Here is a 15,594-nt window from a genome sequence, read left to right on the forward strand (position 1 = left end):
AGACCGTTATATACAGTGAGAGCGGTTACAGACAGTGAGAGCGTTATATACAGTGAGACCGTTATATACAGTGAGAGCGGTTACAGACAGTGAGAGCGGTTACAGACAGTGAGACCGTTATATACAGTGAGACCGTTATATACAGTGAGAGCGGTTACAGACAGTGAGACCGTTATATAAAGTGAGAGCGTTATATACAGTGAGAGCGTTATATACAGTGAGAGCGTTATATACAGTGAGAGCGGTTACAGACAGTGAGACCGTTATATACAGTGGGACCGTTATATACAGTGAGACCAGTTATATACAGTGAGAGCGGTTACAGACAGTGAGACCGTTATATACAGTGAGACCGTTGTATACAGTGAGAGCGTTATATACAGTGAGACCGTTTTATACAGTGAGAGCGGTTACAGACAGTGAGACCGTTATATACAGTGAGACCGTTATATACAGTGAGACCGTTATATACAGTGAGAGCGGTTACAGACAGTGAGACCGTTATATACAGTGAGACCGTTATATACAGTGAGAGCGTTATATACAGTGAGAGCGGTTACAGACAGTGAGACCGTTATATACAGTGAGACCGTTATATACAGTGAGAGCGGTTACAGACAGTGAGACCGTTATATACAGTGAGAGCGTTATATACAGTGAGACCGTTATATACAGTGAGAGCGGTTACAGACAGTGAGACCGTTATATACAGTGAGACCGTTATATACAGTGAGAGCGTTATATACAGTGAGAACGTTATATACAGTGAGAGCGGTTACAGACAGTGAGACCGTTATATACAGTGAGACTGTTATATACAGTGAGACCGTTATATACAGAGAGAGCGTTATATACAGTGAGACCGTGATATACAGTGAGACCGTTATATACAGTGAGAGCGTTATATACAGTGAGAGCGGTTACAGACAGTGAGACCGTTATATACAGTGAGAGCGTTATATACAGTGAGAGCGTTATATATAGTGAGACCGTTACATACAGTGAGAGCGTTATGTACAGTGAGACCGTTATGTACAGTGAGACCGTTATATACAGTGAGAGCGGTTACAGACAGTGAGACCGTTATATACAGTGAGACCGTTATATACTGTGAGAGCGTTATATCCAGTGAGAGCGTTAGATACAGTGAGAGCGGTTACAGACAGTGAGAGCGTTATATACAGTGAGAGCGGTTACAGACAGTGAGACCGTTATATACAGTGAGACCGTTATATACTGTGAGAGCGTTATATACAGTGAGAGCGTTATATACAGTGAGAGCGGTTACAGACAGTGAGACCGTTATATACAGTGAGACCGTTATATACAGTGAGACCGTTATATACTGTGAGAGCGTTATATACAGTGAGAGCGTTATATACAGTGAGAGCGGTTACAGACAGTGAGACCGTTATATACAGTGAGACCAGTTATATACAGTGAGACCGTTATATACAGTGAGACCGTTATATACAGTGAGAGCGGTTACAGACAGTGAGACCGTTATATACAGTGAGACCGTTATATACAGTGAGAGCGGTTACAGACAGTGAGAGCGTTATATACAGTGAGACCGTTATATACAGTGAGACCGTTATATACAGTGAGAGCGGTTGCAGACAGTGAGACCGTTATATACAGTGAGACCGTTATATACAGTGAGAAAGGTATTTCCAGTGAGAGCGTTATATACAGTGAGACCGTTATATACAGTGAGACCCTTATATACAGTGAGAGCGTTACATACAGTGAGACCGTTATATACAGTGAGAGCGTTATATACAGAGAGACCGTTATATACAGTGAGAGCGTTATATACAGTGAGACCGTTATATACAGTGAGAGCGGTTACAGACAGTGAGACCGTTATATACAGTGAGACCGTTATATACAGTGAGAGCGGTTACAGACAGTGAGACTGTTATATACAGTGAGACCGTTATATACAGTGAGAGCGGTTATATACAGTGAGACCGTTATATACAGTGAGACCGTTATATACAGTGAGAGCGGTTATATACAGTGAGAGCGTTATATACAGTGAGACCGTTATATACAGTGAGAGCGGTTACAGACAGTGAGAACGTTATATACAGTGAGAGCATTATATACAGTGAGACCGTTATATACAGTGAGACCGTTATATACAGTGAGAGCGGTTACAGACAGTGAGACCGTTATATACAGTGAGACCGTTATATACAGTGAGAGCGGTTGCAGACAGTGAGAACGTTATATACAGTGAGACCGTTATATACAGTGAGAGCGGTTATATACAGTGAGACCGTTATATACAGTGAGACCGTTATATACAGTGAGAGCGGTTACAGACAGTGAGAACGTTATATACAGTGAGAGCATTATATACAGTGAGACCGTTATATACAGTGAGACCATTATATACAGTGAGAGCGGTTACAGACAGTGAGACCGTTATATACAGTGAGACCAGTTATATACAGTGAGACCGTTATATACAGTGAGAGCGTTATATACAGTCAGACCGTTATGTACAGTGAGACCGTTATATACAGTGAGACCGTTATATACAGTGAGAGCGGTTACAGACAGTGAGACCGTTATATACAGTGAGACCTTTATATACGGTGAGACCGTTATATACAGTGAGACCATTATATACAGTGAGAGCGTTATATACAGTGAGAGCGGTTACAGACAGTGAGAGCGTTATATACAGTGAGACCGTTATATACAGTGAGAGCGTTATATACAGTGAGAGCGGTTACAGACAGTGAGACCGTTATATACAGTGAGACCGTTATATACAGTGAGACCGTTATATACAGTGAGAGCGGTTACAGACAGTGAGACCGTTATATACAGTGAGAGCGGTTACAGACAGTGAGACCATTATATACAGTGAGAGCGTTATATGCAGTGAGACCGTTATGTTCAGTGAGACCGTTATATACAGTGAGAGCGTTATATACAGTGAGAGCGGTTACAGACAGTGAGACCATTATATACAGTGAGAGCGTTATATGCAGTGAGACCGTTATGTTCATTGAGACCGTTATATACAGTGAGAGCGGTGACAGACAGTGAGACCGTTATATACAGTGAGACCAGTTATATACAGAGAGACTGTTATATAAAGTGAGACCGTTATATACAGTGAGAGCGGTTACAGACAGTGAGACCGTTATATACAGTGAGACCGTTATATACAGTGAGAGCGGTTACAGACAGTGAGACCGTTATATACAGTGAGAAAGTTATTTCCAGTGAGAGCGTTATATACAGTGAGAGCGTTATATGCAGTGAGACCGTTATATACAGTGAGAGCGTTATATACAGTGAATCCGTTATATACAGCGAGAGCGTTATATACAGTGAGACCGTTATATACAGTGAGAGCGGTTACAGACAGTGAGACCGTTATATACAGTGAGAAAGTTATTTCCAGTGAGACCGTTATATACAGTGAGACCGTTATACACAGTGAGACCGTTATATACAGTGAGACCGTTATATGTAGTGAGAGCGCTTACAGACAGTGAGAGCGTTATATACAGTGAGAGCGTTATATACAGTGAGAGCGGTTGCAGACAGTGAGACCGTTATATACAGTGAGACCGTTATATACAGTGAGACCAGTTATATACAGTGAGACCGTTATATACAGTGAGAGCGGTTACAGACAGTGAGACCGTTATATACAGTGAGAGCGTTATATACAGTGAGACCGTTATATACAGTGAGACCGTTATATACAGTGAGAGCGGTTACAGACAGTGAGACCGTTATATACAGTGAGACCGTTATATACAGTGAGAGCGGTTACAGACAGTGAGACCGTTATATACAGTGAGACCGTTATATACAGTGAGACCGTTATATACAGTGAGAGCGGTTACAGACAGTGAGACCGTTATATACAGTGAGACCGTTATATACAGTGAGAGCTGTTACAGACAGTGAGAGCGTTATATACAGTGAGACCGTTATATACAGTGAGACCGTTATATACAGTGAGAGCGTTATATACAGTGAGAGCGGTTGCAGACAGTGAGACCGTTATATACAGTGAGACCGTTATATACAGTGAGAGCGTTATATACAGTGAGACCGTTATATACAGTGAGAGCGTTATATACAGTAAGAGCGGTTACAGACAGTGAGACCGTTATATACAGTGAGACCGTTATATACAGTGAGAGCGGTTACAGACAGTGAGACCGTTATATACAGTGAGACCGTTATATACAGTGAGAGCGGTTACAGACAGTGAGACCGTTATATACAGTGAGACCGTTATATACAGTGAGACGGTTATAGACAGTGAGACCGTTATATACAGTGAGAGCGGTTACAGACAGTGAGACCGTTATATACAGTGAGACCGTTATATACAGTGAGACCGTTATAGACAGTGAGACCGTTATAGACAGTGAGACCGTTATATACAGTGAGAGCGGTTATAGACAGTGAGACCGTTATATACAGTGAGAGCGGTTGCAGACAGTGAGACCGTTATATACAGTGAGACCGTTATATACAGTGAGAGCGTTATATACAGTGAGAGCGGTTGCAGACAGTGAGACCGTTATATACAGTGAGACCGTTATATACAGTGAGAGCGTTATATACAGTGAGACCGTTATATACAGTGAGAGCGGTTGCAGACAGTGAGACCGTTATATACAGTGAGACCGTTATATACAGTGAGAGCGGTTACAGACAGTGAGACCGTTATATACAGTGAGACCGTTATATACAGTGAGACCGTTATATACAGTGAGAGCGGTTATATACAGTGAGAGCGTTATATACAGTGAGACCGTGAAATACAGTGAGAGCGGTTACAGACAGTGAGAACGTTATATACAGTGAGAGCGTTATATACAGTGAGACCGTTATATACAGTGAGAGCGGTTACAGACAGTGAGACCGTTATATACAGTGAGACCGTTATATACAGTGAGAGCGTTATATACAGTGAGAGCGGTTACAGACAGTGAGAACGTTATATACAGTGAGAGCATTATATACAGTGAGACCGTTATATACAGTGAGACCGTTATATACAGTGAGAGCGGTTACAGACAGTGAGACCGTTATATACAGTGAGACCAGTTATATACAGTGAGACCGTTATATACAGTGAGAGCGTTATATACAGTGAGACCGTTATGTACAGTGAGACCGTTATATACAGTGAGACCGTTATATACAGTGAGAGCGGTTACAGACAGTGAGACCGTTATATACAGTGAGACCTTTATATACGGTGAGACCGTTATATACAGTGAGACCATTATATACAGTGAGAGCGGTTACAGACAGTGAGACCGTTATATACAGTGAGACCGTTATATACAGTGAGAGCGTTATATACAGTGAGAGCGTTATATACAGTGAGAGCGGTTACAGACAGTGAGACCGTTATATACAGTGAGACCGTTATATACAGTGAGACCGTTATATACAGTGAGAGCGGTTACAGACAGTGAGACCTTTATATACAGTGAGAGCGGTTACAGATAGTGAGACCATTATATACAGTGAGAGCGTTATATGCAGTGAGACCGTTATGTTCAGTGAGACCGTTATATACAGTGAGAGCGGTTACAGACAGTGAGACCGTTATATACAGTGAGACCGTTATATACAGTGAGACCAGTTATATACAGTGAGACCGTTATATAAAGTGAGACCGTTATATACAGTGAGAACGGTTACAGACAGTGAGACCGTTATATACAGTGAGACCGTTATATACAGTGAGAGCGGTAACAGACAGTGAGAGCGTTATATACAGTGAGACCGTTATATACAGTGAGACCGTTATATACAGTGAGAGCGGTTACAGACAGTGAGACCGTTATATACAGTGAGAGCGGTTACAGACAGTGAGACCGTTATATAAAGTGAGAAAGTTATTTCCAGTGAGAGCGTTATATACAGTGAGAGCGTTATATACAGTGAGAGCGTTATATGCAGTGAGACCGTTATATACAGTGAGAGCGTTATATACAGTGAATCCGTTATATACAGCGAGAGCGTTATATACAGTGAGACCGTTATATACAGTGAGAGCGGTTACAGACAGTGAGACCGTTATATACAGTGAGAAAGTTATTTCCAGTGAGACCGTTATATACAGTGAGACCGTTATATGCAGTGAGAGCGGTTACAGACAGTGAGACCGTTATATACAGTGAGACCGTTATATGCAGTGAGAGCGGTTACAGACAGTGAGACCGTTATATACAGTGAGAGCGTTATATACAGTGAGAGCGTTATATACAGTGAGACCGTTATATACAGTGAGAGCGGTTGCAGACAGTGAGACCGTTATATACAGTGAGACCGTTATATACAGTGAGACCAGTTATATACAGTGAGACCGTTATATACAGTGAGACCGTTATATACAGTGAGAGCGGTTACAGACAGTGAGACCGTTATATACAGTGAGAGCGTTATATAGAGTGAGATCGTTATATACAGTGAGACCGTTATATACAGTGAGAGCGGTTACAGACAGTGAGACCGTTATATACAGTGAGACCGTTATATAGAGTGAGATCGTTATATACAGTGAGACCGTTATATACAGTGAGAGCGTTATATACAGTGAGAGCGGTTACAGACAGTGAGAGCGGTTACAGACAGTGAGACCGTTATATACAGTGAGACCGTTATATACAGTGAGAGCGGTTACAGACAGTGAGAGCGGTTACAGACAGTGACACCGTTATATACAGTGAGACCGTTATATACAGTGAGAGCGGTTACAGACAGTGAGAGCGGTTACAGACAGTGAGAGCGGTTACAGACAGTGAGACCGTTATATACAGTGAGACCGTTATATACAGTGAGAGCGGTTACAGACAGTGAGACCGTTATATACAGTGAGACCGTTATATACAGTGAGAGCGTTATATACAGTGAGAGCATTATATACAGTAAGAGCGGTTACAGGCAGTCAGTCCGTTATATACAGTGAGACCGTTATATACAGTGAGAGCGGTTACAGACAGTGAGACCGTTATATACAGTGAGACCGTTATATACAGTGAGAGCGGTTACAGACAGTGAGAGCGTTATATACAGTGAGACCGTTACATACAGTGAGAGCGGTTACAGACAGTGAGACCGTTATATACAGTGAGAAAGTTATTTCCAGTGAGACCGTTATATACAGTGAGACCGTTATATACAGTGAGAGCGGTTACAGACAGTGGGAGCATTATATACAGTGAGACCGTTATATACAGTGAGACCGTTATATACAGTGAGAGCGGTTATATACAGTGGGAGCGTTATATACAGTGAGAGCGGTTACAGACAGTGAGAACGTTATATACAGTGAGAGCATTATATACAGTGAGACCGTTATATACAGTGAGACCGTTATATACAGTGAGAGCGGTTGCAGACAGTGAGACCGTTATATACAGTGAGAGCGTTATATACAGTCAGACCGTTATATACAGTGAGACCGTTATATACAGTGAGACCGTTATATACAGTGAGAGCGGTTACAGACAGTGAGACCGTTATATACAGTGAGACCGTTATATACAGTGAGAGCGGTTACAGACAGTGAGACCGTTATGTTCAGTGAGACCGTTATATACAGTGAGACCGTTATATACAGTGAGAGCGTTATATACAGTGAGACCGTTATGTTCAGTGAGACCGTTATATACAGTGAGAGCGGTTACAGACAGTGAGACCGTTATATACAGTGAGACCAGTTATATACAGTGAGACCGTTATATACAGTGAGACCGTTATATACAGTGAGAACGGTTACAGACAGTGAGACCGTTATATACAGTGAGACCGTTATATACAGTGAGAGCGGTTACAGACAGTGAGACCGTTATATACAGTGAGACCGTTATATACAGTGAGAACGGTTACAGACAGTGAGACCGTTATATACAGTGAGACCGTTATATACAGTGAGAGCGGTTATATACAGTGAGAGCGTTATATACAGTGAGACCGTTATATACAGTGAGACCGTTATATACAGTGAGAGCGGTTACAGACAGTGAGACCGTTATATACAGTGAGAAAGTTATTTCCAGTGAGAGCGTTATATACAGTGAGAGCGTTATATGCAGTGAGACCATTATATACAGTGAGAGCGTTATATACAGTGAGAGCGTTATATGCAGTGAGACCATTATATACAGTGAGAGCGTTATATACAGTGAGAGCGTTATATACAGTGAGAGCGGTTACAGACAGTGAGACCGTTATATACAGTGAGACCATTATATACAGTGAGAGCGGTTACAGACAGTGAGACCGTTATATACAGTGAGACCGTTATATACAATGAGACCGTTATATACAGTGAGAGCGGTTACAGACAGTGAGACCGTTATATACAGTGAGAAAGTTATTTCCAGTGAGACCGTTATATACAGTGAGACCGTTATATACAGTGAGACCGTTATATGCAGTGAGAGCGGTTACAGACAGTGAGACCGTTATATACAGTGAGACCGTTATATACAGTGAGACCGTTATATACAGTGAGAGCGGTTACAGACAGTGAGACCGTTATATACAGTGAGACCGTTATATACAGTGAGACCAGTTATATACAGTGAGACCGTTATATACAGTGAGAACGGTTACAGACAGTGAGACCGTTATATACAGTGAGACCGTTATATACAGTGAGAGCGGTTACAGACAGTGAGACCGTTATATACAGTGAGACCGTTATATACAGTGAGAACGGTTACAGACAGTGAGACCGTTATATACAGTGAGACCGTTATATACAGTGAGAGCAGTTACAGACAGTGAGACCGTTATATACAGTGAGACCGTTATATACAATGAGACCGTTATATACAGTGAGAGCGTTATATACAGTGAGACCGTTATATACAGTGAGAGCGGTTCCAGACAGTGAGACCGTTATATACAGTGAGACCGTTATATACAGTGAGACCGTTATATACAGTGAGAGCGGTTGCAGACAGTGAGACCGTTATATACAGTGAGACCGTTATATACAGTGAGACCGTTATATACAATGAGACCGTTATATACAGTGAGAGCGTTATATACAGTGAGACCGTTATATACAGTGAGAGCGGTTCCAGACAGTGAGACCGTTATATACAGTGAGACCGTTATATACAGTGAGACCGTTATATACAGTGAGAGCGGTTGCAGACAGTGAGACCGTTATATACAGTGAGAAAGTTATTTCCAGTGAGACCGTTATATACAGTGAGACCGTTATATACAGTGAGACCGTTATATGCAGTGAGAGCGGTTACAGACAGTGAGACCGTTATATACAGTGAGACCGTTATATACAGTGAGAGCGTTATATACAGTGAGACCGTTATATACAGTGCGAGCGGTTGCAGACAGTGAGACCGTTATATACAGTGAGACCAGTTATATACAGTGAGACCGTTATATACAGTGAGAGCGGTTACAGACAGTGAGACCGTTATATACAGTGAGAGCGTTATATACAGTGAGACCGTTATATAGAGTGAGACCGTTATATACAGTGAGAGCGTTATATACAGTGAGACCGTTATATACAGTGAGAGCATTATATACAGTGAGACCGTTATATACAGTGAGAGCGGTTACAGACAGTGAGACCGTTATATACAGTGAGACCGTTATACACAGTGAGACCGTTATATACAGTGAGAGCATTATATACAGTGAGAGCGTTATATACAGTAAGAGCGGTTACAGGCAGTGAGACCGTTATATACAGTGAGAGCGGTTACAGGCAGTGAGACCGTTATATGCAGTGAGACCGTTATATGCAGTGAGAGCGGTTACAGACAGTGAGACCGTTATATACAGTGAGACCGTTATATACAGTGAGAGCGGTTACAGGCAGTGAGACCGTTATATACAGTGAGACCGTTATATACAGTGAGAGCGGTTACAGACAGTGAGACCGTTATATACAGTGAGACCGTTATATACAGTGAGAGCGGTTACAGACAGTGAGAGCGTTATAAACAGTGAGACCGTTATATACAGTGAGAGCGGTTACAGACAGTGAGACCGTTATGTACAGTGAGACCGTTATATACATAGAATCATAGAATCATAGAAGTTACAACATGGAAACAGGCCCTTCGGCCCAACATGTCCATGTCGCCCAGTTTATACCACTAAGCTAGTCCCAATTGCCTGCACTTGGCCCATATCCCTCTATACCCATCTTACCCATGTAACTGTCCAAATTCTTTTTAAAAGACAAAATTGTACCCGCCTCTCCTCCTGCCTCTGGCAGCTCGTTCCAGACACTCACCACCCTTTGAGTGAAAAAATTGCCCCTCTGGACCCTTTTGTATCTCTCCCCTCTCACCTTAAATCTATGCCCCCTCGTTATAGACTCCCCTACCTTTGGGAAAAGATTTTGACTGTCGACCTTATCTATGCCCCTCATTATTTTATAGACTTCTATAAGATCACCCCTTAACCTCCTACTCTCCAGGGAAAAAAGTCCCAGTCTCTCTAACCTCTCCCTATAAGTCAAACCATCAAGTCCCGGTAGCATCCTAGTAAATCTTTTCTGCACTCTTTCTAGTTTAATAATATCCTTTCTATAATAGGGTGACCAGAACTGTACACAGTACTCCAAGTGTGGCCTCACCAATGCCCTGTACAACTTCAACAAGACATCCCAACTCCTGCATTCAATGTTCTGACCAATGAAACCAAGCATGCCGAATGCCTTCTTCACCACCCTATCCACCTGTGACTCCACTTTCAAGGAGCTATGAATCTGTACTCCTAGATCTCTTTGTTCTATAACTCTCCCCAACGCCCTACCATTAACGGAGTAGGTCCTGGCCCGATTCGATCTACCAAAATGCATCACCTCACATTTATCTAAATTAAACTCCATATGCCATTCATCGGCCCACTGGCCCAATTGATCAAGATCCCGTTGCAATCCCAGATAACCTTCTTCACTGTCCACAATGCCACCAATCTTGGTGTCATCTGCAAACTTACTAACCATGCCTCCTAAATTCTCATCCAAATCATTAATATAAATAACAAATAACAGCGGACCCAGCACCGATCCCTGAGGCACACCGCTGGACACAGGCATCCAGTTTGAAAAACAACCCTCTACAACCACCCTCTGTCTTCTGTCGTCAAGCCAATTTTGTATCCAATTGGCTACCTCACCTTGGATCCCATGAGATTTAACCTTATGTAACAACCTACCATGCGGTACCTTGTCAAATGCTTTGCTGAAGTCCATGTTGACCACGTCTACTGCACAGCCCTCATCTATCTTCTTGGTTACCCCTTCAAAAAACTCAATCAAATTCGTGAGACATGATTTTCCTCTCACAAAACCATGCTGACTGTTCCTAATTAGTCCCTGCCTCTCCAAATGCCTGTAGATCCTGTCCCTCAGAATACCCTCTAACAACTTACCCACTACAGATGTCAGGCTCACTGGTCTGTAGTTCCCAGGCTTTTCCCTGCCGCCCTTCTTAAACAAAGGCACAACATTTGCTACCCTCCAATCTTCAGGCACCTCACCTGTAGCGGTGGATGATTCAAATATCTCTGCTAGGGGACCCGCAATTTCCTCCCTAACCTCCCATAACGTCCTGGGATACATTTCATCAGGTCCCGGAGATTTATCTACCTTGATGCACGTTAAGACTTCCAGCACCTCCCTCTCTGTAATATGTACACTCCTCAAGACATCACTATTTATTTCCCCAAGTTCCCTAATATCCATGCCTTTCTCAACCGTAAATACCGATGTGAAATATTCATTCAGGATCTCACCCATTTCTTGTGGTTCCGCACATAGATGACCTTGTTGATCCTTAAGAGGCCCTACTCTCTCCCTAGTTACCCTTTTGCCCTTTATGTATTTGTAGAAGCTCTTTGGATTCACCTTTGCCTGATCTGCCAAAGCAATCTCATATCCCCTTTTTGCCCTCCTGATTTCTCTCTTAACTCTACTCCGACAATCTCTATACTCTTCAAGGGATCCACTTGATCCCAGCTGCCTATGCATGTCATATGCCTCCTTCTTCTTTTTGACTAGTGCCTCAATCTCCCGAGTCATCCAAGGTTCCCTACTTCTACCAGCCTTGCCCTTCACTTTATAAGGAATGTGCTTACCCTGAACCCTGGTTAACACACTTTTGAAAGCCTCCCACTTACCAGACGTCCCTTTGCCTGCCAACAGACTCTCCCAATCAACTTCTGAAAGTTCCTGTCTAATGCCATCAAAATTGGCCTTTCCCCAATTTAGAATTTTAACTTTTGGGCCAGACCTATCCTTCTCCATAGCTATCTTAAAACTAATGGAATTATGATCACTGGTCCCAAAGTGATCCCTCACTAACACTTCTGTCACCTGCCCTTCCTTATTTCCCAAGAGGAGGTCAAGTTTTGCCCCCTCTCTAGTCGGGCCATCCACATACTGACTGAGAAATTCCTCCTGAATACACTCAACAAATTTCTCTCCATCCAAGCCCCTAATGCTATGGCTGTCCCAGTCAATGTTGGGAAAGTTAAAGTCCCCTACTATTACCACCCTATTTTTCTTGCAGCTGTCTGTAATCTCCTTACATATTTGCTCCTCAATTTCCCGTTGACTATTTGGGGGTCTGTAGTACAATCCTATCAAAGTGATCTCTCCCTTCTTATTTTTCAGTTCTACCCATATAGACTCAGTGGGCGAACCCTCGGATATATCCCCTCTCACTACTGCCGTGATGTTCTCCCTAATCAAGAACGCAACTCCCCCTCCTCTCTTACCTCCTGCTCTATCTTTCCTATAGCATCTGTACCCTGGAACATTGAGCTGCCAGTCCTGCCCCTCCCTTATCCATGTTTCAGTAATAGCTATAACATCCCAGTCCCATGTACCCATCCATGCCCTGAGTTCATCTGCCTTGCCCATCAGACTTCTTGCATTGAAATAAATGCAGTTTAATCTAGACTTCCCTTGGTCTTTGCCCTGCTTTCTCAGACCATCTGTCCGGTCATGTTCTGTACACTCTCCCTTACTGCCTTTTGTTTCTGTCACCATTTTATTTCCCACTGACTTCCTGCATCGGTTCCCATCCCCCTGCCACATTAGTTTAAACCCTCCCCAACAGCACTGGCAAACACTCCCCCTAGGACATTGGTTCCAGTCCTGCCCAGATGCAGACCGTCCAATTTGTACTGGTCCCACCTCCCCCAGAACCGGTTCCAATGGCCCAGGAATTTGAATCCCTCCCTCTTGCACCATCTCTCAAGCCACGTATTCACCCTAGCTATCCTGTCATTCCTACTCTGACTTGCCCGTGGCACTGGTAGCAATCCTGAGATTACTACCTTTGAGGTCCTACTCTTTAGTTTAACTCCTAACTCCCTAAATTCAGCTTGTAGGACCTCATCCTGTTTTTTACCTATATTGTTGGTACCTATATGCACCACGACAACTGGCTGTTCACCCTCCCCCTCCAGAATGTCCTGCAGCCGCTCCGAGACATCCTTGACCCTTGCACCAGGGAGGCAACATACCATCCTGGAGTCTCGGTTGCGTCCGCAGAAACGCCTGTCTATTCCCCTTACAATCGAGTCCCCTATCACTATAGCTCTGCCACTCTTTTTCCTGCCCTCCTGTGCAGCAGAGCCAGTGAGACCGTTATATACAGTGAGACCGTTATATACAGTGAGAGCGATTACAGACAGTGAGACCGTTATATACAGTGAGAGCGTTATATACAGTGAGACCGTTATATACAGTGAGAGCGTTATATACAGTGAGACCGTTATATACAGTGAGAGCGATTACAGACAGTGAGACCGTTATATACAGTGAGACCGTTATATACAGTGAGAGCGATTACAGACAGTGAGACCGTTATATACAGTGAGACCGTTATATACAGTGAGACCGTTATATACAGTGAGAGCGGTTACAGACAGTGAGACCGTTATGTACAGTGAGACCGTTATATACAGTGAGACCGTTATATACAGTGAGAGCGATTACAGACAGTGAGACCGTTATATACAGTGAGAGCGTTATATACAGTGAGACCGTTATATACAGTGAGAGCGATTACAGACAGTGAGACCGTTATATACAGTGAGACCGTTATATACAGTGAGACCGTTATATACAGTGAGAGCGGTTACAGACAGTGAGACCGTTATATACAGTGAGACCGTTATATACAGTGAGAGCGTTATATACAGTGAGACCGTTATATACAGTGAGAGCGATTACAGACAGTGAGACCGTTATATACAGTGAGACCGTTATATACAGAGAGACCGTTATATACAGTGAGAGCGGTTACAGACAGTGAGACCGTTATATACAGTGAGACCGTTATATACAGTGAGACCGTTATATACAGTGAGACCGTTATATACAGTGAGAGCGGTTACAGACAGTGAGACCGTTATATACAGTGAGACCGTTATATACAGTGAGACCGTTATATACAGTGAGACCGTTATATACAGTGAGAGCGTTATTTTCACTGATGAAACCTGTTTTCCGTGCTGGGAGCTGGGTTTTGGTGGTTTCACTGATGTGATGAAGGATTTGATGGGTGTGTGTGTATCGTTGATTGATTTTATAGGGATCGACTACGCACTACGACCAACGTCCTGGGAGACTCGCTGGGAGCAGGCATTGTGCAGCATCTCTCACACCATGAGCTTCAGAAAATGGACGCTGATATTGGCAACTCTGTCATTGAGGAGAATGAGATGAAGAAACCCTACCAGCTGATTTGCCAGGAGAACGAGAATGAGAATGAGAAGCCCGTAGACAGTGAGACCAAGATGTAGACAGGGACAAACACAAGATTTAAACTACCCCCCTGGCTATCTGCGGTGGGGCTGATCACATTATCTTGGCTGACTCCTCCTGTTCGTGGCAAGCCAGAAATAATAATTATTTTTTAAATTTAGAAATGATTGCCATATATTTTATCTTCATTTTCTACCCTCACATAGTCAGTCCTATTAGATGTCAGTGAGTCCTGTTATAAATGTAAGGAGCCGCACAACACCAGGTTATAGTCCAACTGCTTTATTTGAAATCACAAGCTTTCGGAGCTTTGCTCCTTCGTCAGGTGAAGTGAGGAGTTGCATAAAGGCACAGCGTATATAGTCAGAGAACAATGCCTGGTGATTACAGATAATCTTTCCAACTGCCCTTTATCACACCTCGGCTGGGAGATAATCACAGCAATCAAAGGAGTGGATGGTGTTCAGACAGGTTAGTCAGGGAAACATTACATCCAAGAATACTGAGGTGGGGTCACAAGGTGTCCGTTCATCCGTTGTCGCAGTGTCTGCATGGTCTCGCCGATGTACCATGCTCCGGGGCATCCTTTCCTTTCCTGCGACAACAGATGAACGGACACCGCACAACAATCGCCAGACAGGAGGGTTCCCTCCCAGTCGGGGAACACTTCAGCAGTCAAGGACATTCAGCCTCCGATCTTCGGGTAAGCGTTCTCCAAGGCGGCCTTCAGGACACACGACAACGCAAAATCGTCGAGCAGAAATTGATAGCCAAGTTCCGCACCCATGAGGACGGCCTCAACCGGGATCTTG

At 43.4% G+C, this 15,594-nt stretch overlaps 1 protein-coding gene across 1 annotated transcript in view; it reads left to right on the top strand.

Annotated features, from left to right (window-relative positions):
- The window catches only part of LOC137313280 (excitatory amino acid transporter 1-like), a gene marked incomplete at its 5' end in the record, with an annotated part of 66,924 nt that extends 51,993 nt beyond the window's left edge, over positions 1–14,931 (top strand). Inside the window, one exon of the mRNA XM_067979403.1 lies at positions 14,610–14,931. Coding sequence (XP_067835504.1) covers positions 14,610–14,820 — 211 coding nt within the window. The remainder of the gene's footprint in view (positions 1–14,609) is intronic.
- Positions 14,932–15,594: the final 663 nt, after the last annotated feature.

This window comes from Heptranchias perlo, unplaced genomic scaffold (genome assembly GCF_035084215.1).
Source record: "Heptranchias perlo isolate sHepPer1 unplaced genomic scaffold, sHepPer1.hap1 HAP1_SCAFFOLD_457, whole genome shotgun sequence".
In the NCBI taxonomy this organism is placed as follows: Eukaryota; Metazoa; Chordata; class Chondrichthyes; order Hexanchiformes; family Hexanchidae; genus Heptranchias; species Heptranchias perlo.